This window comes from Rhinoraja longicauda, chromosome 20 (genome assembly GCF_053455715.1).
Source record: "Rhinoraja longicauda isolate Sanriku21f chromosome 20, sRhiLon1.1, whole genome shotgun sequence".
Lineage (NCBI taxonomy): Eukaryota > Metazoa > Chordata > Chondrichthyes > Rajiformes > Arhynchobatidae > Rhinoraja > Rhinoraja longicauda.
The window spans coordinates 21,751,331-21,774,821 of record NC_135972.1 but is presented as its reverse complement, the minus strand read 5'-3'; the positions used below and the strand labels follow the sequence as shown (position 1 = coordinate 21,774,821).

General features: G+C 43.6%; 2 protein-coding genes across 6 annotated transcripts in view; one reads left to right on the top strand and one right to left on the bottom strand.

The window, feature by feature from the left end:
• Positions 1 to 9,457, bottom strand: part of osbpl8 (oxysterol binding protein-like 8) — a 120,883-nt gene extending 111,426 nt beyond the window's left edge. For all 5 annotated transcript variants that reach the window (XM_078417169.1, XM_078417172.1, XM_078417170.1 and 2 more), the window contains exon 1: positions 9,361 to 9,457. In XM_078417169.1, coding sequence (XP_078273295.1) covers positions 9,361 to 9,424 — 64 coding nt within the window. In that variant the 5' untranslated portion in view covers positions 9,425 to 9,457. The remainder of the gene's footprint in view (positions 1 to 9,360) is intronic.
• nav3 (neuron navigator 3) overlaps positions 1 to 23,491 on the top strand; it is a 579,072-nt gene that overhangs the window by 58,270 nt on the left and 497,311 nt on the right. The gene's annotated exons all lie outside the window — the stretch shown is intronic.

Here is a 23,491-nt window from a genome sequence, read left to right as displayed (position 1 = left end):
CATCCCACTAAATAAAATACCAATTATCTATATTTTTGGGTTAAATTAAGTGCCCTCTTTTAGTTGTTTGTGGTTTTTTCCTTATTTGTAATTATATTTTCAAAATATATTTTGATTGTTCAGAAACATTAGGTTTTTCCAAAGGTTTTATAATTGGCTATGCCTATCTGGGTGTCAATGCATTTTCAGGTACGATTTATTGCAGCACCGCCTTGCCCTCTGCTACCCCTTCATGATTGAGTAACATCAACTGGGACTTGCTTCTGAGACCATGGATGGCAGTAAGGGAGTTTCAGGAGAGGAGGGGTGCGTGTGGGGGAGTGGTGCGTGGGGGGGGGAGGGGTGCGTGTGGGGGAGGGGTGCGTTGGAGGGGGGGTGCATGGGGGGGTGGGGTGCGTGGGGGGGAGGGGTGCGTGGGGGGAGGGGTGCGTGGGGGGAGGGGTGCGTGGGGGGAGGGGTGCGTGGGGGGAGGGGTGCTTGGGGGAGGGGTGCGTGGGGGGAGGGGTGTGTGGTGGGAGGGGTGTGTGGGGAAGGGGTGTGTGGGGGAGGGGTGTGGGGGGGAGGGGTGCGTGGGAGGAGGGGTGTGTGGGAGGAGGGGTGTGTGGGGGGAGGGGTGTGTGGGAGGAGGGGTGTGTGGGGGGGGGGAGGGAGGTGTAGGGGGTGGGTTGTGGCGAGGGAAAGAAAGATCTTGCCTGGGGATAATTGCGTACAGGCATAAAGATCAGCAATGAATGCTGTCAGCTCCTCACAAACCAGAAAATCCACGGCAGAGTTTTCTTTAATTTTGTTTGTTAACTTCTTGATTAAAGATAGCGAAAATTCAACTTGTCTTCTGTTTCTCCCACACATTAACTATAATTGATCGACAAACCTCATTGAAACACAAATTGCACGATATAATTTGTCAGGATTTAAAAAAATAAAAACTGGAAAAATAAATTAACAATCACATTGGGGTCCCAACTTCAGGTGAAAATAAATAAAAAAATCATGTGTTTAACATATGCAATTTAGAACCATTTCAATATAACCCATGATATTTGCAGCAAACCTCAAGTGCAATAATTCTAATAATAGTCTACAGCTGAGTATGAAGTTTTGCATTAGACATAATCATTCACTTTTTAGTACGCAAAAAAATCAATACTTACACCTGATTTCTGTGGCAGACAATTCTGATTACTAAAATCAGAACTGTTTTTTGTCATGCAAAAGATTGTACAAAGAGGCAGGCTGCAGGCTGCTGCGTTCATAGCGTTTTCTCAATCTCTCCTGTCCCCACAGGAGCCAACAGTAAAATGGAATGAGGAAATAATCAGGCAGAATCATCAGAATTGCTGAAGCATCTGCTCACTCAAAAAGGCGGGGAATACACCAGTCAACCAGCATCTTACGCTAGCAACAATCAAAGATAAATTTATGTGCCGACAGCATCCACAAATGAGACTATTTATTACAGCAAAGAAATTTCAGCCATTATTTTTAAACAATGTCGATAAAAATAAATAGCAATATCAGCCAAATGCAACAGATGTGCATACATATTAATGCCAGAAAGCACAAGATTAATGATCTTTTTTTATTTAAAATGGCAAGGTTTTCCAGAAGATTAAATCATACCGCAAACGATATAAATTAAAGCAACAGTGATGTACACCTGTCAACTCTAAACAATCATGCTTACATTTTGAAATTCAATAAACATTGCACATGATCAAGGCATAGCATAACAAAATACATCAGATGAAAGTTAAAGGCTAGCAAAGGAGAAAATGAATAAAGGAGCTGCCAATATGTGAAAATCATCAGTCACTCCCCATGTTGGCATATTTGTGGTTTCCAAGCTACGTAGTTAGCTTTCACCTCCCTCTTCACTGACAAAACCAAACACTCAGTTTACAGGATAAACAGAGATTGGCACTTTCAAGCCAACCTTCAAGATCCCTCAATTTTTAAAGGTTAAAAAAAATTAAACAGCAGTGAATTACATCAACTCCAGATTCTGAATTTGGTTACATGCTGACTTCTCTGACCTTAACTTTAATAAGGTCAGAGAATAACTTTAGTCAACGCACATGTGCAACAGAAATGCGACGAACCATCCAGACTTGGGGATTGCAACGCAACATTCGTGTTCGGGTTCGGGTTACTTCATGTAAATTAATTTTTCCAGTCCTCAGTGAAACAGATGTTGCTTGGTAGCCGTGAAGATAAAACATAAAAGTATATTGAAAATTGGTAGAAATTGAATTTCCATCCAATGCAAGTAAGAATTTAGACTTTAGATTTGAGATGCAATGTGGAAACAGGCCCTTCAGTCCACTGAGGTCCCGTCGACCAATGATCACCTCATATACTGGCACTATCCTACTCACCAGAGACACTTTGCAATTTACATTAGCCAATTTAACTTCAAATCTGTATGTCTTTGGAGTGTGGGAGAAAGTACAACTCCGTACAGACAGCACTCGTGGTCAGGATGAAACCGGAGTCTCTGGCGCTGTAAGGCAGCAAGTCTACCTCTGTGCCATAAGGTCATAAGTGATTGGAGAAGAATTAGACTATTCGGCCCATTCAGTCAGCTGATCTATCACTCCCTTCTAACCCCATTCTCCTGCCTTTTCCCCATGGTTTGAAAGTATTTGCATGCTGGAGGCACAAGAAACTGCTCGAATCTTGGTAAATAAAACAAGTGCCGGGGTAGTTTGGAGAACTTGAGGCTTTCTCTTGGGTCTTCTTGTCTTGTCCATCTGGGTCAGGAGTGCTATTGGAGAAGGTGAGAGGATTTGTTGCCATGCGTTTTCTGCACAATGTCTGTTCTTGACATTCTCCAAGTACTTCCTTTCCAATTTTCTGCTCACCCTTTGCTCCTTAGAATAACTCCACATCCTTGGCAAAGTTAAACTATATCTGCCTTCATTCAAATAACACCTCTTTAATCTGGTCATCACTGATGGTCACTTTCCCTATCAACCTTCCCACCCACGTACCCATCATTTGTCATTCCAAATTGATATCAAACTAGCACCTATTTTCAACAATGCTGTTCTAATTTCTTCTATTATCTTCATCACATTCCTCTGCTCCTTTTATTATCCTCATCTGTTTGTCCAGTTTCAACTTTTTTTTTCAGATCAAAATGAAACCCTTTTTTCTCTTCTATTCATGAAGCCAGATTTGTCTTAAAAGCCAGATTTGCTTTTAATAGCAAGAATTCTTTTGCTGAAAATATTACATTTATAGAAATAATTTCAGCAACAACATCCTTTGCTATTACAATGAAATGACGATTATGGTAATAGTTTCAGTAACAAAATCCTTTATTTTGCAATCTGACACAAGATATATTATTTGTCACAAAGATAGACATAAAAAGCTGGAGTAACTCAGCAGGACAGGCAGCATCTCTTGAGAGAAGGAATAGGTAATGTTTCGGGTCGAGACCCTTCTTCAGACTAGTCAGGCGAAAGGGAAACAAGAGATATAGACGATAATGTAGAGAGATAAAGAACAATGAATGAAAGATATGCAAAAAAGTGACAATGATAAAGGAAACAGGCCATTGTTAGCTGTTTGTTGGGTGAAAACAAGAAGCTGGTGCGGGAGGGATGGAGAGAGAGGGAATGCCATTGTTACTTGAAGTTAGATAAATCAATATTCATACCGCTGGGTTGTAAGCTGCCCGAGCGAAATATGAGATGCTGTTCCTCCAATTTGCATTGAACCTCACTGACAATGGAGACCAAGGACAGAAAGGTCAGTGTGGGAATGGGAAGGAGAATTAAAGTGTTTAGCAACCAGGAGATCAGCTCGGTGCAGGTGGACTGAGCGAAGGTGTTCAGCGAAATAATCGCCCAGTATATGTTTGGTCGTGCTGATGTTTAAGAGTCCATATCTTGAACAACGGATACAGTGGATGAGATTGGAAGAGGTGTAAGTGAACCTGAAAGGACTTTCGGGGTCCCTGGACAGAGACGAGAGAGGAGGTAGAGGCATCCTATGCCACAGGCATCTCCTGTAGTTGCAGGGGAAGGTACCTAGGGAGCGGGTGGTTTGGGACGGGAAAGGATGAGTTAATCAGGGAGTTGCAGAGGGAACGATCTCTGCAGAAGGTGGAAAGGGGTGGTGATGGGAAGATGTAACTAGTTTAAATCAGCATTTGCAGTTCCTTCCTACACATATGTACTTCAGCCATCTTCTAGAGAGATACTAAGTTGGTCAGATCAAGGCACGAATTGTAAATCAACACACCTATTCAACAAACGAACAGATAAAATTAGAATAATCACTACAAACCATGTAGACACAATGGATAAATTCTAATCTCTTTGGAACATCAGCACGATATCCCTCCAGTATCACATTTTAAGATAAACCTGATTCTTTCAGTACGTTTATTACCATGAAAGTTTATTATCATGCAGCCAGAAACGGCTCCGTTTTTCAACTGGCTAAACTGCATGACTGACTCCTGCAACTTAACGTTAATTATATTTTGAAAATTTACTGAAAAATGTTTGAGTCAATGGTATTTTATTATCACATGTACCTGGATACAGTTAAATTCTTTGTTTTGCACACAATTCAGTAAAATCATGCTATACATAACTACAATCATAAAGAGTGCAGCGATTATTGTGTACGAATGATAGGACTTCACTGAGGCAGTACACAAAGAGTCGCCACATTTCCAGTACCAACTTGTGCCCTTCAAGTTCCAAGTTCTGTGACAGAACTGGGTTGGTGTTGCAAGGATCAGCTGGCCTGCTGATGCTGTTGATATCCTCTCCATGCTTTTGCAGGTCCTGTCCAATGTGCGCACTCGTCCGACCTTTGTGGGGCCTGGTTCTGAGTCCTGTACCCCACGCTCCATCACAGAGGTCCAGAGCATCCTTTGTCGTCAGAACAACAATGCACAGCATTCTTCAATTGGCTGAATACTGCATTAACTGATAACACTTATGAAGAAAATATACCAGATACCAAAATTATTGTGAAGTATCGCTTGTGATTATCAACTGTATTGAGGAACAAACAAGATATGCCCAGCAGTGCAATAAACAGCAAAGAAACAGATGGTATGATTTAGCAGCAGATTGCTGATCCAATTTTCTTTCGTGTTCCTTTGCAGCTATCTAGTTCATAAGCTCCGAAATTCTACTCCCAAAATGCTTTGTTTCTCCATTTTTCTGGAAAATGTCACCTATCCATTCTCTCCAGGGATGCTGCCTGACCCGCTGTTACTCTAGCATTTTGTGTCTATCTTGAGGATATTTTCTCTTTTCCCCCCCCCCATAGTTACAGAGTTGCACAACAGAGAGAGGTCCCTCATCCCACTACGCCCATGCCAACATTTTTGGCCACCTACACTAATCATTTGCCGGTATTAGGGCCGCATCCATCCTTCTTTCCCTTGCTTGTCTAAATACCCCTTAACTGTCATTACAAGAATTCCTCTGCTCACAATGAGCTCAACTCTCCTAGCCCCTACTACATAGCAATGGAGGCTTTTTTTCTGTGATTGGCAGACTTCCCACGATGCATCAATAAGAAGTGAAGAAATGAAACTTTGTGAATTTCTTTGCTTTTCTGATGGACTTTGCTCAATTATTTTATTACTTGGCAAATAAAAAGTGCCCAAGTTTTATTTAGTAGTTAAATGTATCGGCTACAAATGAACGGCAGTGATGATAAACAGCAGTGACTGTAAACTTGGCTTTTACTGTAAAAAGATTGCCATGGAAAATAAAGATAATTTCAGGAAATTTATTATTTTGAAATAAATCTCAGTTTTTGGAAGTTCACAGACCCTTTACATGATTAACAAAATATTTGCATGCATGTGGCTGAAGATTCAGTTAAGTATGTAACAAGAGAGATCCAACAGAATACCTTAACCACACTTGTACTTTGTAAGCACTCCATTCATCCAAATTATCTGTGTCTGTTGCAATTGCCTTCACATCAGAACAATGCTTCAACACTGATGTCCTTTCTCCACATCTGAAGATGTCTCTCCACCATAGCTGGCAGGAGTTCTCACCATCTGTTACATTTCATGCACGTTGGATTCCCTGCCTCTGCTCCCTTCCAGAAGCCGGACAGAGCCAAGGAACAGCGACTTCAGCCTGGCACATGACATAGTTCCAGACTCAAGGAGCTCAACAATTTCAGTTAATGAGATTTTCAGTATTTTGGTTTCATTTCAGATTTCTAGCATCCACACCATTATCCTTTTCAAATTTCAGTCTGCTTCTTTCAAATGCGTCTTTGCAATACCATCTGCTTTTCACCATTTCTTGACCACCTGTTTCACCATGCACATGTGTCTTGTAGCATCCGCCCCTTACCAAGTCTCACAGACTTACCCTTATGATCTCTTCTCCCCTCTATGCATTGCAGGACCAGTTTAATCTCTCATCTTCCCTAGTTCTGAAGTTATGGAGTTATACAGCATGGAAACAGGCCCTTTGGCCCAACTTGCCCATGCCAACCACAATGTCCCATCTACACTAGTTCCACCTGCCTGCGTTTGGCCCATATCCCTCTAACCCCATCCTTTTCAGGTACCTGTCTAAATGCTCCTTAAATAATGCAATAGTACCTCCTCCGGCAGCTCTTTCCATACACTCACCGGCCTTTGTATAAAAAGGTTACCCCTCAGGTTCCTATTAAATCTCCCCCCCCCCCCCCGCCCCCTCACCTTAAACCTCTGTCGTTGGATTCCTGATTCCCCTACTCTTGGCAAAAGACTCTGCATTTACCTGAGCTATTGGCCTCGTGATTTTGTACGCCTCTATAAGATCACCCGCATCCTGCTGCGCTCCAAGAAATAAAGTCGTAGTCTGCTCAACCTCTCCCTATAGCTCAGGCCTTTGAGTCCTGGCAACATCCTTGTAAATCTCCTCTGCACCCTTTCCAGCTTGACATCTTTCCTAAAAGCGGTGACCAAAACTGAACATGATACTCTAAATGTCGTCTCACCAACGTCGTATCTAACTGCAGCATTGCCTCCTATACCCAGTACTCTGACTGAAGACAAATTATTGATTGAAACATTAATATTTCCTCCACAGATCAGGTACTGCATGACCTGATGTGTACTTCCACCATTTTCTTTTTTTTCTGATTTACAGCATCCTTCGTTTTTTGTTTCTCAAGTATCAAAGACAATTTCTGCTATTTTGTCCAGTGGGACATCATATAATATGAAGACAACATGGAAACCTGTTATTGACATCAAAATAAATAAGTTACATTCATTTCGGGAAGAATTGTATTACATTTATGAGGATCCCAAGTGATATTACAATGAATAAAACTTATAAATGCCATGATGAAATAAATCATAGCTGGAAAAGTTGAATTACTTTTCGGTTAAATGATTACAAGATACACAACTGTGCAATGGTGCAGAACATAAGTGAATAATTACCCTGATCTCAAGTTAATTAGGCATTACTAATAGAAGCAGATAAGTGTAGAGATTGATTGAGTTTTATTCATTTGTGGTGAGCTAAATTACATCCTGTCGAGCAGAGAATTATTTGAAGTGGAAAGTTGGTGAATAGACAGAAAATCATTCAACAGGAAGAAATCTCTGTTGGTGGTCCTGAGGTCAAGGGTGACTTGTTCTGTGGGCTTGAAGATAGCTGAAGGATCCTCTGTGGTATTTGCAGACTCTTGTTTCAAGTAGGGTACGCGATCTAATTGACAGGCCAGGTGGGTAGATAGTTTGGGATGTTGTGTGCTCATTCCACTGTTGTGTGAATGGTTCCCGAGGTGCTCAATATCTTCCCAGAAGCTCCTTCTATTCCTGCCTAGTTGCTGGATCTCCTGTGCTCCTTCCATTCCTGTGCGGCACCTCAGACTTCACATGTCTGCCTATCAGTTCCTTTTTCCCCCTTGGGACAAATTTTATGTTTACAATTAAAGAACACCTTGCATTTACAATTAATTTATTTAAAGATCTCTTGGTCATTCTCAACACACCGATATTGGTATTATCTGGTAAATGAGCAAAAGGTCTTTTCAGAAGTGATAATTATGGCAGAGACAAACATTTCATTCTTGACACCTTCAACATCAGAGTGGGCAAGGACATGAACTTGTGGAAAGTAAGAAAGGAGTAAGGAAGCTTAATTCCAAAATTTCGAACCAGGTGATGCACACCACTCTTTGTAATCTCCTTCATCCTAGCGAGGGATCAAAGGGACATGTGGATCACTTGGACCATATTAAGTGGCAATGGCCATGAATCCATTGCACTCACCCTGGCTGTCATCTCCATCAGTGCTACAGGTCCACTGTTCTGGAAGGAAAAGATGAATGCTCTATGGCAGAACTCCAACTTTTAAATTATGCAAAGTAGCATAATTAATGGAAATTCGGGCATAATAAGAAACAAGGACTTGCCTTAAGCAAAGATGCACTTAAACCATTTTGCAGAAAAGGTTAATTTTAGACGAAGTGACAAAGGATTAGTGGAATCAGAGGATTATCAAAAGTTAATCTCATTTTGCATGAGGAAAGTCAATTCAATTTAGATAGAACTCTGCAACACCAGGAAGGAAATGAAATGCTAGGAGTCAGCATGCAGAACCAGGAAAACAGGAAATGAATATGGAATTATTGAAAAAGTAGACTGGCAGAAAAACAGCCAGGATTCACAGTAATTTTAGTTATTCTGAATGGAGTAAATCTTTTAAAGAAGAAACTATGTCTAATATAAAGTGGGCGTAGAGGTCTGAAGAAGGGTCTCGACCCGAAACATCACCCATTCTCTCTCTCCTAGATGCTGCCTGACCTGCTGAGTTACTCCAGCATTATGTGATATCTTATGTTTAATATAAACCTGTTTCTTGCTGTAGTTTATTGCAAGGTTATTTTCCCTTATTAAAAGTTACAAAGCAATAAATGTATTAATTTGGAAACGAGTTCCTTCCTATTTTTATGAAGGTGGGAAGTTGCAGTTCTAAAGTCTAAAGAGAGGTTCAGCAGCAATTGAACGACTCAGGCAAAGCTGCAGAAATGGAAACAAGCCATGAGATGGCACCAATTCTGCAGTTGAAAGATCATCTGAACCTTAAAAATGAAACCGGGCTTGTGATCCATCTGGTTTTATAATAGTCAGCCTGCATGTGGATTACAGCAAAATACAAATCATAATAATGCACATTATCAGAATTTCAAGAGAAAACCAGCAATTTCCTGCTTATTATTCTTAAACTGTCACTCAATTCCACATCGGATATCAGGGCTAATCTTATTTACCCCATATCATTTAATATATTTTCCCTTCCTAATGCAGAACAGGATTTGGCTGAACTGGTGGAGCACCCACTCAATCATCAAACTCACCATCCAAGCTTACACATGATGAATGGCCACTGGGGCGAACTACCGTAGAATGACCAACATCCATGGAATTATTTCTTAACGCAAATCAGTATCTGCAAAATAAAAGAGGAGAACATCAGTAAGAGTAAAAATTAAGAATGTTTACAATAATTTGTGTACAGAACAGCATTTATTCCAATGGAGTCATGTCCAAATTATAACAATGATGCCACATGGACAGGACTTACAAAACCAGGGCAGGACTTGCATGGTAGGACCCAGGGAGGTTTTATGGAACAGAGACTGAGGGATCCAGGTACATAGAATCCTGAAAGTGGGGGCACTGGTGGACAGGGTGGTGAAGAAGGCATTTGGCACACTTGAGTTCAGCGATAAGGATAACGAGTACAGGAATTAGGAACAAACACTACAAGCTGAATGGCCAACACCTGCTTATATATTTATGTTCTTATAATCACTGGAACAGATTATTTAGTCATTGCAGACTCGAGCCACAGACATGTAATTTGCAGTGCATTTCAAATTGGGTAAGGAGAGAAATTACTTTTTTGTAAAGATATTAGTTGTTAATTAAGAATGTAACAGGCCGGAGGAGCAAAGGAATCTGGGATGGTGCATGCACAAAACAAGGCCAAACCAAACACTGGTTTACTTCTTGAAGGAGAGAATTAAAATATCGAGAAGCTTTCGCAATGGTGTACTGGCCCTCAATTAGCCCATTCCATGGGCAGTACGATATAAAGCATATAGTGTGAAGATGATTTGGGAAGATTACCTCACACCCAGAAGTTCATCAGAAACACAACACGCTCAAGCTCGACTTAATTGATTTTTCTCTACAATCCCAACCTGACAGGCCTTGCATAATATCACATTCCAACAATCGAGTCAAATTTGACACCATACTAGGAACAGCTAGGTGAAGCCTTTGTCTGCCCATCGCTACCTGATGTCACTGCCTCATTGTATCATCAAGGCAAACTTTGGTATTTATTCACAAAATGCTGGAGTAACTCAGCAGGCCAGGCAGCATATCAGGAGAGAAGGAATGGGTGACGTTTTGGGTCGAGACCCTTCTTCAGACTACACCTGCCAAGAGTGGGTTCTGTTCTCGGTCCTCTCCCTTCTACCCTCACACCCTTCCAAGAGCACGGCGATAGACTTGAACATAACTCCTGCAAATCCCGTCAGCATCCTGGGCCAAGTCCCTTGTCCGCTCTGCGACTTTGTGTCACTGTGCAGTGCTCGCCTATCCCACACCCAGTACACTGGCCTGGAGAAAGCACTGAGTTTGGCTAGCTGAGCACAATACAGTACAAACTGACCCAAACCCACTGATTCGGTAGAAAATGGACATTAACACACCCCAGCACACATAGTTGCGTCCCATTAACCTTGTGTCAGGTAGCTGGCACACTGTTAGCGAATCATAGTGCTATACAGCACAGAAACGGCCCCTTTGGCCTCACTGATCCATGCCAACCAAGTTGCCTACAGCAGCAGATTCCATCGGCCCTTATCACCTATTCACCTTTTCTGTGCCCCTCATGATTTTACAGCCCCCTACGTTGCCCCCTCAGCCTCCTTTACGGCAGGGAAAAAAAGACCCAACCCAGCCAGCCATTCCTCATAAGTCAAACCTTTCAGACCCGGTAATCTCCTTGTGAATTATTTTTGCGCCTCTTTCCAATTTAACAACACCCTTCTGCAGCAGGGCAAACAGAACTGTGTACACTGCTCTAAATGTGGCCTTTCCAGCATCTTGTACAGCTATAAAATAACAACACGTTTCCTGCACTCAATATTGTAACAAACGGAGGCAGGCGTGCCAAATAAGTTAGATATGCACAAAGTGCTGGAGCAACTCAGCGGGTCAGGCAGCATCTCTGGAGAAAAAGGATGGGTGGCGTTTCGGGTTGGGACCCTTCTTCAGACTGAAAGTCGGGGGTTTGGGGGAGTTGGAGTGGGTGAAGAGCCAGAGGCGAGAAAAGACCAGGACCAATCGAGACTGGCCACAAATGACCTCAAGCAGGACGGCGCCTGGGAAGAAATAACTTATTCACCATCACCCTATCTACCCATGTTGCCACTTATGTACTTGTGTCCTTAGGTCTCCCTGTTCTACAACACTTCCCAGTGACTTACCATTCACTGTAAGTCCTGCCCTGGGCAATCCCACCAAAATGCAACATATCGCATTTATCTGAACTAAACTCCATCTGCCGTTCCTCGCCCCATTGACCCAGTTGATCATGATCCCGTTGTAATCCTAGATAAGCTTCTTCACTGTTCATTATAACATCAATTTTAGTAATCCTTAATATAGATAACAAACAGCGAATCTAGCGCTCCCAGGGCACACCACTAGTCGGAGGCCTCCTGTCTGAAATTCATGAAATCTGAGAACTCAGTGATGGCTTAAGAGTGGTTTTCAAAATTATTTGGGGATTTGACAGAGTAAAAAAATACTGTGTTTCTGTTTAAGAGACAGAGGTAAGCTGAACGCACCGCAGAACAGGAAAATCACCAGAGATTTCAGGAAAAATGTTCATGACTGTGTCGAACTCGTGAAATACATTAACCTCCTAGGAGATATCAAAGAGGTAAGCATTTAAAAGGTTGCATAAACACGAGGGAGAAGGGGTGGAGCCATGCAACCATTTTATTTTAGGAAAGAATTGATGTTCACGTTACAAAACAACATTTTTCTCTGTTGTGTATTTTGTGCAATTGCTATCGGATATTATGATAGTTTATGGGGCCCAAGTTGACCACCTTCTATTGGGAAGAACAGTGCTTACAAATGAAAATTTGTAATCACGAGGAACTACAGAAGCTGATTTACATAAAAGGACACGGTAGAGCGGCACGGTGGTGCAGCGGTAAAGTTGCTGCCTTTGAGCGATAGAGACCCGGGTTCAATCTTGACTAAGGTGCTGTCTGTAGGGAGTTTGTACGTTCTCCCCGTGATCGCATGGATTTTCTCATTGTGCTCTGGACTCCTCCCACACTCCAAAGACGTACAGGTTTGTAGAACTAAACTCCATCTGCCGTTCCTCGCCCCATTGACCCAGTTGATCATGATCCCGTTGTAATCCTAGATAAGCTTCTTCACTGTTCATTATAACATCAATTTTAGTATCATCCACAAACTTCGTAATCCTTAATATAGATAACAAACAGCGAATCTAGCGCTCCCAGGGCACACCACTAGTCGGAGGCCTCCTGTCTGAAATTCATGAAATCTGAGAACTCAGTGATGGCTTAAGAGTGGTTTTCAAAATTATTTGGGGATTTGACAGAGTAAAAAAATACTGTGTTTCTGTTTAAGAGACAGAGGTAAGCTGAACGCACCGCAGAACAGGAAAATCACCAGAGATTTCAGGAAAAATGTTCATGACTGTGTCGAACTCGTGAAATACATTAACCTCCTAGGAGATATCAAAGAGGTAAGCATTTAAAAGGTTGCATAAACACGAAGGAGAAGGGGTGGAGCCATGCAACCATTTTATTTTAGGAAAGAATTGATGTTCACGTTACAAAACAACATTTTTCTCTGTTGTGTATTTTGTGCAATTGCTATCGGATATTATGATAGTTTATGGGGCCCAAGTTGACCACCTTCTATTGGGAAGAACAGTGCTTACAAATGAAAATTTGTAATCACGAGGAACTACAGAAGCTGATTTACATAAAAGGACACGGTAGAGCGGCACGGTGGTGCAGCGGTAAAGTTGCTGCCTTTGAGCGATAGAGACCCGGGTTCAATCTTGACTAAGGTGCTGTCTGTAGGGAGTTTGTACGTTCTCCCCGTGATCGCATGGATTTTCTCATTGTGCTCTGGACTCCTCCCACACTCCAAAGACGTACAGGTTTGTAGGTTAATTGGCTGCTGTAAATTGTAAATTGTCCTTAGTGTGTAGGATAGGGCGAGTGTATGAGGTGATCGTCGGTTGGCGTGGACTTGGTGGGCCGAAGTACTCTGAAATAAAGTAGAACCAAAGTAAACCAAAGACACAAAGTGATATATATGGAGCTTTCTTCAGACTGATTCTACTGGAGGGGGGGGGGGGGGGGGGGGGTGAAGAATGGTGGGAGAGAGGAAAGGCAGGACTATGCGTGGCAGGTAATAGGTAGATGCAGGCAAAGGGCTGTTTTGATGGGCAGATGGTTGGAACAAAGACCAGAGATTAAAACGGAAGGTGGAAATAGCACATCATCTTGTAGGATGTAGCTATGATGCCAGTCTAATTGCGCTTGATAACATACTGGGAGGTTATCTTCTTAAACTGCTGAACTCCATGTGGTGAAAGAGCCCCAGCAATGCTGTCAGGTAGGGATTGCAGCATTTATACACAGTAATAACTAAAACAAACCATTCTGCCACAATGCGTGTTTCCAGAATTTGAATTGGATAGAAAGCAAAAATGAATTAAGGGAACACTATTTGTATTGCATGGGCCGAATTGGTTATAGCGCGATTGGGATCGGGAACTAACCCCATGGCAATCAGCAACCATCGTCTCTGAGGAACATGTACTAGGGGACACAAAGTGCAGAAGTAACTCAGTGGATCAGGCAGCATCTCAGAAGAATGTGAGTACCTGATGTTTCAGGTCAGGACCCTTCTTCAGACATGCCCGTTTAACTGCGGGGGCATTTGAAGAGACTTGCTTTGGAAAATGACAAGCAATCGTTTCTGTTGACATTTGTGCAACAATGTAACACACTGACCACAGTATTTTCAGTTTGCAGTAATAACATAAACGTTTAGCCATTAAAAAAAACTTTATTCTTGTAAACTTGTGAGTCTGAAACTCTTGTCCCGAACCCACATTTTTCCACTGACAGTATGGTATTATAACACGATTTTCTATATCTTCTTCAGGAAAACAACTACCACATTTTAGTAGAACTACCCAAAGCTATACAGTGAGAGGTGGAAAACGCACCATGGGAACTACACTCGCCCCCCTGCAGGACCTATACATCAGGAGGTGCAGATCCAGAGCAAGCAAGATCATGAGGGACCCCTGCCACCCCAGCAACGGACTGTTCCAGCTGCTACGGTCAAGCAAACGCCTCCGCTGTCACGCTGTGAAAACGGAGAGGATGAGATGGAGTTTCTTCCCACAGGCCATCAGGACTGTTAACTTTTATAACTCCAGGGACTAAATTTTGTCTTCTCTATATTAATATTATTAACTTTATTTATATGCTGTAACTGTAATTCTTTTTTTGCACAATCCGCAGGTATTGCCACTTTAATTTCACCGCACATCGTGTATGTGTATGTGACAAATAAACTTGACTTGACTTGACTTGAAATGTGCAGTGCAAGATGTTTACACAAAGAGTGGTGGGAGGCTGAAACACATTGCCTGGGGTGGTTTGGGGGCAAATATGATCGTGGCATTTAAGAGGCTTTTAGATGGGCACATGGAAATGCAAGGAATAGAGGGATATGGATCATGTATAGGCATGGTAAAGGGTGGCACAGTGGCGTGGAGGTAGAGTTGCTGCCTTGCAATTCAAACTACTGTTTCTGTCTGTACGAAGTTTGTACGCTTCCTCTGTGACTGCGTGGGTTTCCTCTGGGTGCTTCAGTTTCTTCCCACATTCCAAAGCGGATTTGTAGGTTAATTGGCTTCTGTAAATCGTCCCTATTGTGTAGGATAGAACAAGAGTTAGGGTGATCATTGGTCCGTGCGCACTCGGTGGGCCTCGGGGCCTGCTTCCACATTGTATCTCTAAACTGAACTAAACTAAACAACTGGCACATCTTTGGAATGTGAGGGGAAACTGGAGTACCCAGGAGAATCCCATGCGGTCACAGGGGAGGGGAGGGGAGTGGGTGCAAATTGTGTGCAAAGGACAGCATCAAATCCCAACTAACATGGTGTTATATAGCCTCAATTCTGTACCGCCTAAACTAATTATTAACAACTACAATGTGAAGAAAAAAAATCCAAGAGGAACTTCTGTACTAAAGTTCAAAGCTTGAGCTATTCATCCGAAGACCTACTGCACAAAATCTCAAATATACAAATTAAGTTCTTATTTTAAGCTAAAAGCACATTGCTAGAGTAATTCAGCTGGCTAAGCAGCATATGTGGAGGGAAATGGACAAACAGCGTTTTGGGTTAGGACCCTTCTTCAGAATTTCAGCATCTGCAGAAACGTTGTGCCTTATTTTAACTTGATGGTCCATTTATCATGTGCTAACAGCCACATTTTAAAAAAATGTTTAAATCAATACTATTTCACAACAAAAAATTACTGCTGGTAAAATAAAACTCAGATGATATAGAGTAGCCTCCATATCACAAAACAGATACACAAACGAGAAAGTACAAAAAAATTCTACAATATTAGAATTTTAAAAACCCTGTCAAGGAGGATGAATAATCTTGGGCTATTTAGAAAATGAAATGGTGACCTAATTAAGGTTACTAAGAATAAAAATGGTGCAATAGGGTAGATATAGGAATGTTTCTACTCAACCACAAACATAAGCATATCAAGGTTTGAAGAAGGGTCCTGACCTAGTGTCGTCTGTCCTTACCCCCCCCCCCCCCACCCCACCCCACCCCCCCCCCCCCCCCCACCCCACCCCCAGATGCTGCCTGACCCACTGGGTTCCTCCAGCATTTTGGCTTTTGCACAAGATTCCAGCATCTGCAGACTCTTGTATCTCCATATAAATAACCAAATCATTCATGAATCCAACGTCTTTACCCGGATAACCATTGTGACGTGGAACTTGATGTTATGTAAATGACTTGTGGCAAAATAAACAAAGAAGTATTTAAAAGAAAGCTTAATAATCCTTGAAGGTGCAAGTAATAGAAGAATGCCTCGAGGAACTGTGAAGTAGGCCGAGAGAGATTTCTGTGGTGAACAAGTATCAGTACTGAACAGTTAGGCTGAACAACCTGAATTCCAAGAAATTCTACCCTATATTTTAACAAAACAAATTTTCACAAAACATATTTTCACTTAATGACCCTTCATCTTTTCCATTGTTGTCAACACATAACACAGAATTTGAAATATCATTACTTTTTACTCGCAGGGGGACATCAATATGAGTCTTTGGTGGAACTGTTCTTTTGAAACATCACTCGAATGGCAGCATTCTTGGCTTCAACTCAAGAGGTCTTGCCTTCAAGTGTAACTACACAAGTTACAAAGGTAACCTCCACAATGTTAATGCAGTGGCCAAATGTCAACTTTTGAATGTGACCTTAAAACACGATAATGCCTGCCAATTCGAACATAATATTAAGGCAGTACATTTTGCCCAAATAAAAGCTATTAATCTCCAAGAAACTCAGTGCACCCAAAATGCTTCAAGGCATTTTAGACAAATGATAAGAGCGTTTTTATAAGTCTTTCTTTCATTAGGTTTGTGAGATTGAAATGCAGCCAACCGTGAAAGCACCCAGATGCCATTTCAATGGCTGCCTTTATACTGCAGATCAGGTCACAGAGCACCAAGCTGACAAAACCACCCTTATATAATTGTTCCATAAATTAGTCTTCTATTCCACAACAGCCATCTAAAACAATGGTGTTGGTGTGACTGCCGTGGACAAGAAATGCCTGTGACATGCAAAGACTAATATGCAAACGGGAAATTACAGAACACAAGGGAACATTTTCAGGAACAACATTGTGCATGTGAGAGATAATGGCTCAGTGAAGTCACAGGAGGGAGGGGGGGGGAATCCCGTCAAGACTCCAAGAGACTGAACTCCCGGTCTGTTCACCAGCTAAACCTGTGGTGGGAAACCCAGCAGTCATTTGCAGCCGTTGCCTATTATTTCAGAAAACACCAACCCTTGCAGACTCCTCTTCCCAGCGAGATGCTTGAAGCCCAATCTTGCCATGGCCAACATTTTGTTTTACCAGATTGACAAACAAAAGATATTAAGCATTAGGCCCAACAGTTTCCAGCTTTTGGCCTTCCTTTCGTCTTGAACATGGGACAAGTGAAATGCATTTCATACTACTCCTACCTTGCACCTTGTAAATCGCTTTAAGTCTTTGGCGAGTCAGCAGGTGAATTATTTGCCACAGAATGCCAACTTCTGACCTGCTGGTGGTCAAAGAATGTCCAGGTCCAACTGACAGTGATATCACCGCCAGTGAGATAGTTGCTGCCTTACAGCTCCGGACAGCCGGGTTCGATTCCGACTGCAGGTGCTTCTGTGCAGACTTTGCACATTCTCCCAGTGGCCGCGTGGGTTTACTCTCGGTGCTCCAGTTTCCTCTCACACTCCAAATACGTGCAGGTCGCTGTGAATTGTCCCTAGTATGGAGGGAGAGAATTTCTCCGTAGAAGCCTCCGTGGTGAAGCTTGTGTGATCCTGAGATCCTGAGAGCGATGCCGTCTGGAGCTACGCTCCTGGTAGGGTCACCCATGGCGGTAAGGTCGAGGGGGAGGTCCCTGACAAAGAGCAATCCAACCAAGACCTGAACGGTGAAACAGGCAGAGGATGATGGCTGACTTTAGAGGAGCGTCACAACAGCTGGGAAGGCGGATGAAGGCTGCAGTGGGCAAGTGCTATAGATGGGAAGGTAGACGCTCCTGCCCCCACGAGTCTCGGGCAGATGAGGCTCGTCAGCCTGGGAAGGCAGTCCATCTAGGAGAGGGAAAACTCTGATCCAAAACCTCCACTGCCTTGCGGCCATGTCCAGTCATGGAAAAGGCTCCAAGAGTAAACCTCAAGAAAAATCCGGAGTCGGAGTCCCTAAGGCAGTTTGTCGTTGTCTACAACCTCGTTCTGGCAGCTCCTGCGACGGTGTTGGTGCCAAACTGTAACGGTTCTGCTGTTCCTTTGGATCGATCAGCGACGTGGAGAGGGGGGACGTGCTGCATGGGCAACAGCCTGTCCTTCATATAACATCGCCCAGGCTTGCATCCGGCCACACATCAACACTGCTCTACCCGAGGTTTGGAGCAAGCAGCCAACAACCAGGATGCATCAGCCATGACCGATGGGAGCCTTAGGTAGGAGTGGACGCTAAAGTGGGATAACATCGAATTTGTGTGAATGGATGATTGTGTGAATTGTGTGAAGAGCGGCATGGTGGCGCAGCGGTAGAGTTGCTGCCTTACAGCGAATGCAGCGCCGGAGACTCAGGTTCGATCCTGACTACGGGTGCTGTACTGTATGGAGTTTGTACGTTCTCCCCGTGACCCACGTGGGTTTTCTCCGAGATCTTCGGTTTCCTCCCACACTCCAAAGACGTACAGGTATGTAGGTTAATTGGCTTGGTAAATGTAAAAAATGCCCGTAGTGGGTATAGGATAGTGTTAATGTGCGGGGATCGCTGGGCGGCGCAGACCCGGTGGGCCGAAGAGCCTGTTTCTGCGCTGTATCTCTAAATCGAAAAAAAAATGATCGATGGTCGGCGTGGACTTGGTGAGCTGAAGGGCCTGTATCCTAAACTAAACCAAAATGTTTACTTCTTTGGCTCGCCATATGCCAACAGTTGGTGGTCATCCAATGAAGATGATGGCTGGAGGCCCACAGTAGCCTGGGGCTTGCCTGAATCAGGCACTGCTCACACCATCTGGAGCATGGACTGGACTTGGAGAATGGCGCTAAAACAGCGTGCCTCGCATGCGGGCTCAGTAGACTATTTCTATACATTTGTTAATCGGGGATGGCATAGTGACACACTACTGGACTGTTTGTTCAGAAAATAATTTCACTGTGCGTATGCACTTCGCACATGTGACAATAAAGAGCCTGTCCCACTTAGGCTATTTTTTAGGCGACTACAGGCAACTAGGCTGTCATTACACGGTTGCCAGAGTGTCGCCTGTATGGTCCCGAGCAGTCTCCAAAGAGTCGTAGCGTTTTTCTGGTTTAATTTTTTTTGGCGACTATTAGATTGACGCCAATGATCGTAGCTTGATGTCTCCTGACTTAGGTGCTGTCGTAGGCTGTCGCCAGGTTGTCACCAGGTGAAGTAGGTTGTCGCCGGTACTGACTTCGGTAAATTCCAGTGGCGACTGCCTACGTCAACCAGCGACAGGTACCGGTGTCAAAACCGGAGGCCAAATTGACGTGAATTGTCTTCAGTTGTCGCCGACAGGGTCGTAGCTAGACGTGGGTAGACGTAGGTTGACTTCAGTTGTCATAGGTTGCCGCCTGTGCGGTCGTAGGTTGTTGTAGGCGCGGTCGTAGGTGAACGTCGTAAGTCGCGACGATTGGGTAGCTTGCGTAGCTTGACGTCAACTAGGTGGTATTGTTGTAGCTTGTCGTAGACATTGTCGTAGGGGTGGTCCAGTCGCCAGTTTTTCAGCGACCTGCTACAACTATGACAGTGGCGGGCAGTCGCCTAAAAAATCTCCTAAGTGAGACTGGCCCTTAAAGCACCAACGAAGGCCACGGACAGGTTCTTTGGATTTCCCTGCTTGGAGATAACTATTGCCTGGCACTTGTCTGTTACAAATGTTATCAGCCAATTATCAGCCCAATCCTGAATATTATTGAGGCTGTCACCTTCACATCATCATTGGAGTTCAGCTCTTCAGTCCACAATAAGGCAAAGACTCTGTGGAGATCGGAAGCAATGCAGCGAAACCACAAAGCAGTTTTCACAAGCAGATTATTCAGTACGCAGTTGACGACACTTTCCCACAGATTGAGGGTTGACTGATTTAGTAAAAGTTAATTTGGCTGAAGACTGCCTTCTGCAATAATGAGATCTCAGGAAGATGACAAGATGAATCATCCATTTGGTTTTTTTCTGGCTGAATGTCATTGCCAATACTTCATGCTTGCCTTTAGCACTTGCACAGCACCATCTTTGAGGGTTGGCATGTTCTCAGAAATATGAGAAGTATTCGCAAATTTCAGGCTGGTCTCAAAAATGGTGCCTGGACCAGATTTGGAACTATTTCCATTCACTGTCAGTAGGGCAGCCACGTGGCACAGCAGCAGAGTTGCTGCCTAACAGCGCCAGAGACCCGGATACGATCCTGACTGTGGGTGCTGTCTGCAAGGAGTTTGCACGTTCTCCCCGTGACTACATGAGTTTTCTCTGGGGGTTCCAATTTCCTCCCACATCCCAATAACATGCAGGTTTGCAGGTTAATTTTCTTCTGTAAATTGTCCCTAGTGTGGAGGATAAAACTAGTTTACGGGTGATCGTTGGTCAGTGCGGACTTAGTGGGCTGAAGGCCTTCTTCCCGTGCGGTATCTCTAAACTAAACCAAGCTGTCCTGGCACAATACCTCTCTCATGGACTGCCAGAGGTATCCTGCATCTGTGGGGGGATGTTTTTGTGTGCTGATAGAGAACAAATACTTTGCTCTCCACCTGGGACCTTTGCAAAGCAACCAACTGGCCACCACTGGACATGAGCCAGTTGGCGAAGATTACCCCAATCCTGCCAACAATTACACAAATTATATAGAACGTTAAATTCATTCCAAGCGAATGAAGTCTGTAATATATGATGTGCATGACCTAAGAAATCTTGTAGATCTTTCTAAAAATATATACCTTGTATCTGAAGAAGGGTCTCGACCCAAAACGTCACCCATTCCTTCTCTCCAGAGGTGCTGCCTGTCCCGCCGAGTTACTCCAGCACTTTGTGTCTACCTTCGATTTTAACCAGCATCTACACTTCTTTCCTACACATACCTTGTATCAATCGCCTATAAAAAATTACAAGTGACTACTGGCAGACAGTATCTGATGTGAAAATTCGATAGACAATTTTTCCTTCACCACAGCAATCACTATTATTTGTTCCGGTTCATCTACCAAATCCGCTCCGAAATCCATGTAACTGACAAAAGCCTTTGAAGTGTCAACCTCTGTCAGAAAAAAACCATCTCACAGCATAGAAATCAATAGAAAACTAACTGAATTATTCAGTTGTCTGAAATTCATACGTTTTGGAAACAATGCCGTGAGCAACATTTTTTAATCCACAAGACTTACCAAAAAATGCATTTTCCCCAAAAAATATTTGTCAGCAAATCTGCTTCAGTCCTGAAATTGTCAAAATACTGCTTGCTGTCTTTATCATAGCTTTACAATAAACTCAAATGTGAATAAATGCAAGCGCCTGAAATCCATGTTGTTCTTCGTATGACCTATTTGGGCCTTTTGCATTTTTCTGGAAATCTGAACTACTCCAAACTCTAGATGCACACCAATTCCCATCTCCCAATTCCCCATTCCTTTCAATGTTAACAAATGTTTTCCCCTCAACTGACAACGACAAAGACAAATGCTGATGTTCGCAATCTCAGCAAGTGTTTTCCATCTTGTGATCACATGTAAGCTGTTCGTGTAGGAAGGAACTGCAGATGCTGGTTTAAACCAAAGATAAATACAAAATGCTGGAGTATCTCAGCGGGACAGGCAGCATCTTTGGAGAGAAGGAATGGGTGACGATCCAGGTCGAGACCCTTCTACAGGCAGGTTGTTTGTTGATGATTTTTATTTACTTTTACAGAACGTTTGATCTCCAGAGCAGGTTCCTAGCAACAGAGATTTTCTTTTCTCCTTCTCATTTCCCTCAATCCCTACCTCCTTTCCTGAAAGAAGCGAATCATGCTTTTGTAGCAGTTATCAGGAATCTTGTCTGAGTGACCTCGATTCATGTTTGGACCTTGGCCAAGAGAGGCTCTTTCAAAGTGAAAAACATCTCAGCTAGTCTGGGCAAGGTATGTGCTTCCTGCAAGGATTCAGACAAGAAGCAGACACCTAGTTAGAGTTTTATTTTGATTGAGTGGCTGTTACTTTTAGTCTTAGAGATACAACATGGAAACAGGCTCATCAAGACCATGCTGACCATTGATCAACTGTTCACACTACTTCTATGTTATCCCACTTTGGCATCCACTCAATACACAAAAGGGTGCAATTTAGAGGCCAATTAAGCCACAAACCCACACATCTTTGGGATGTGAAGGAAACTGGAGCACCCGGCAGAAACCCACACGGTCACAAGGAGAATGTGCAAACTCCACACAGACAGCACCCGAGGTCAGCATTGAACCCAGATCACTGGCATTGTGAGGCAGCACCTCTACCACTGCCACTGTGCCGCCTTGCTATGTGTTACATGGGCACAATTGGCAAGGCCATCAATAAAAACGTGAGACTTTCCCAAGATTTAATGGTGACAGCAACCAATTGCATAACATGTTCAGCTGTGAGCAACAGGCTGCTTTATGCTTTGTTTGGGATTTGTCAAGCAACTGATAATATTGCCCCATGATGAAGATAGCCACTGCATAAATATTTAAATGAAAATTCAGCCTGCTTCACGCTTATGTCAAAACCATTCTGAATAACGGGTTAACATTTGGCGTCCCTGAAATACGTTTTCTCTGCAGCATTCTCTAGTGAGGTAATGGGAGTTAAGACGGCATTAAAGAGTCACGTACAACGATACGGCACAGAAACAGAATCTTCAGCCCACCTTGTCCATGCAAGCCTGGTTGGCATACTGGCCTTGTTCCATTTGCCTGCATTTGGTTCATATCCATATGTCTGTCCAAAATAAGCCACTATTTCACCGAACACTCGTGCTCGATCCACCAAGGCCTACTGGATCTTTTGGTTGCTAATCATTTTAACTCCTCTTCCCATTCTGACCTTTCCATCCTGGGACTCCTCCATTGCCAGAGTTGGGCCACACACAAACAGGAGGAACAACACCTCATATTCTGCTTGGGTATCTTTCAACCCAAAGGCATGGACATTGAATTCTCAAATTTTAGATAACTAATGTCCAAACAACAACCCCCCCCACCCCCACCCCACACCACACCACCCATCCCATTCCCCATGCCCCATCTGGGTTTGCATCCATTTCTCCCCTTGGGTGGGCGAGAAGGGATAGGGGGTTGGCGAGAGGGGGTTGCGGGTGTGGAAGATCAGGTGGGGAGTGATGAGTGGGTGGGAGATAGGGGTGAGAGGGAGAGAGGGGTGAGGGAGATTGGGGCGAGGGATGGGAAGGAGAGAAGGGTGAGGGGGGGGGGTGAGGGGGAGAGAGGGGTGAGGGGGGGGTGAGGGGGAGAGAGGGGTGAGGGGGGGGTGAGGGGGGAGAGAGGGGTGAGAGGGAGAGAGGGGTGAGGGAGATTGGGGCG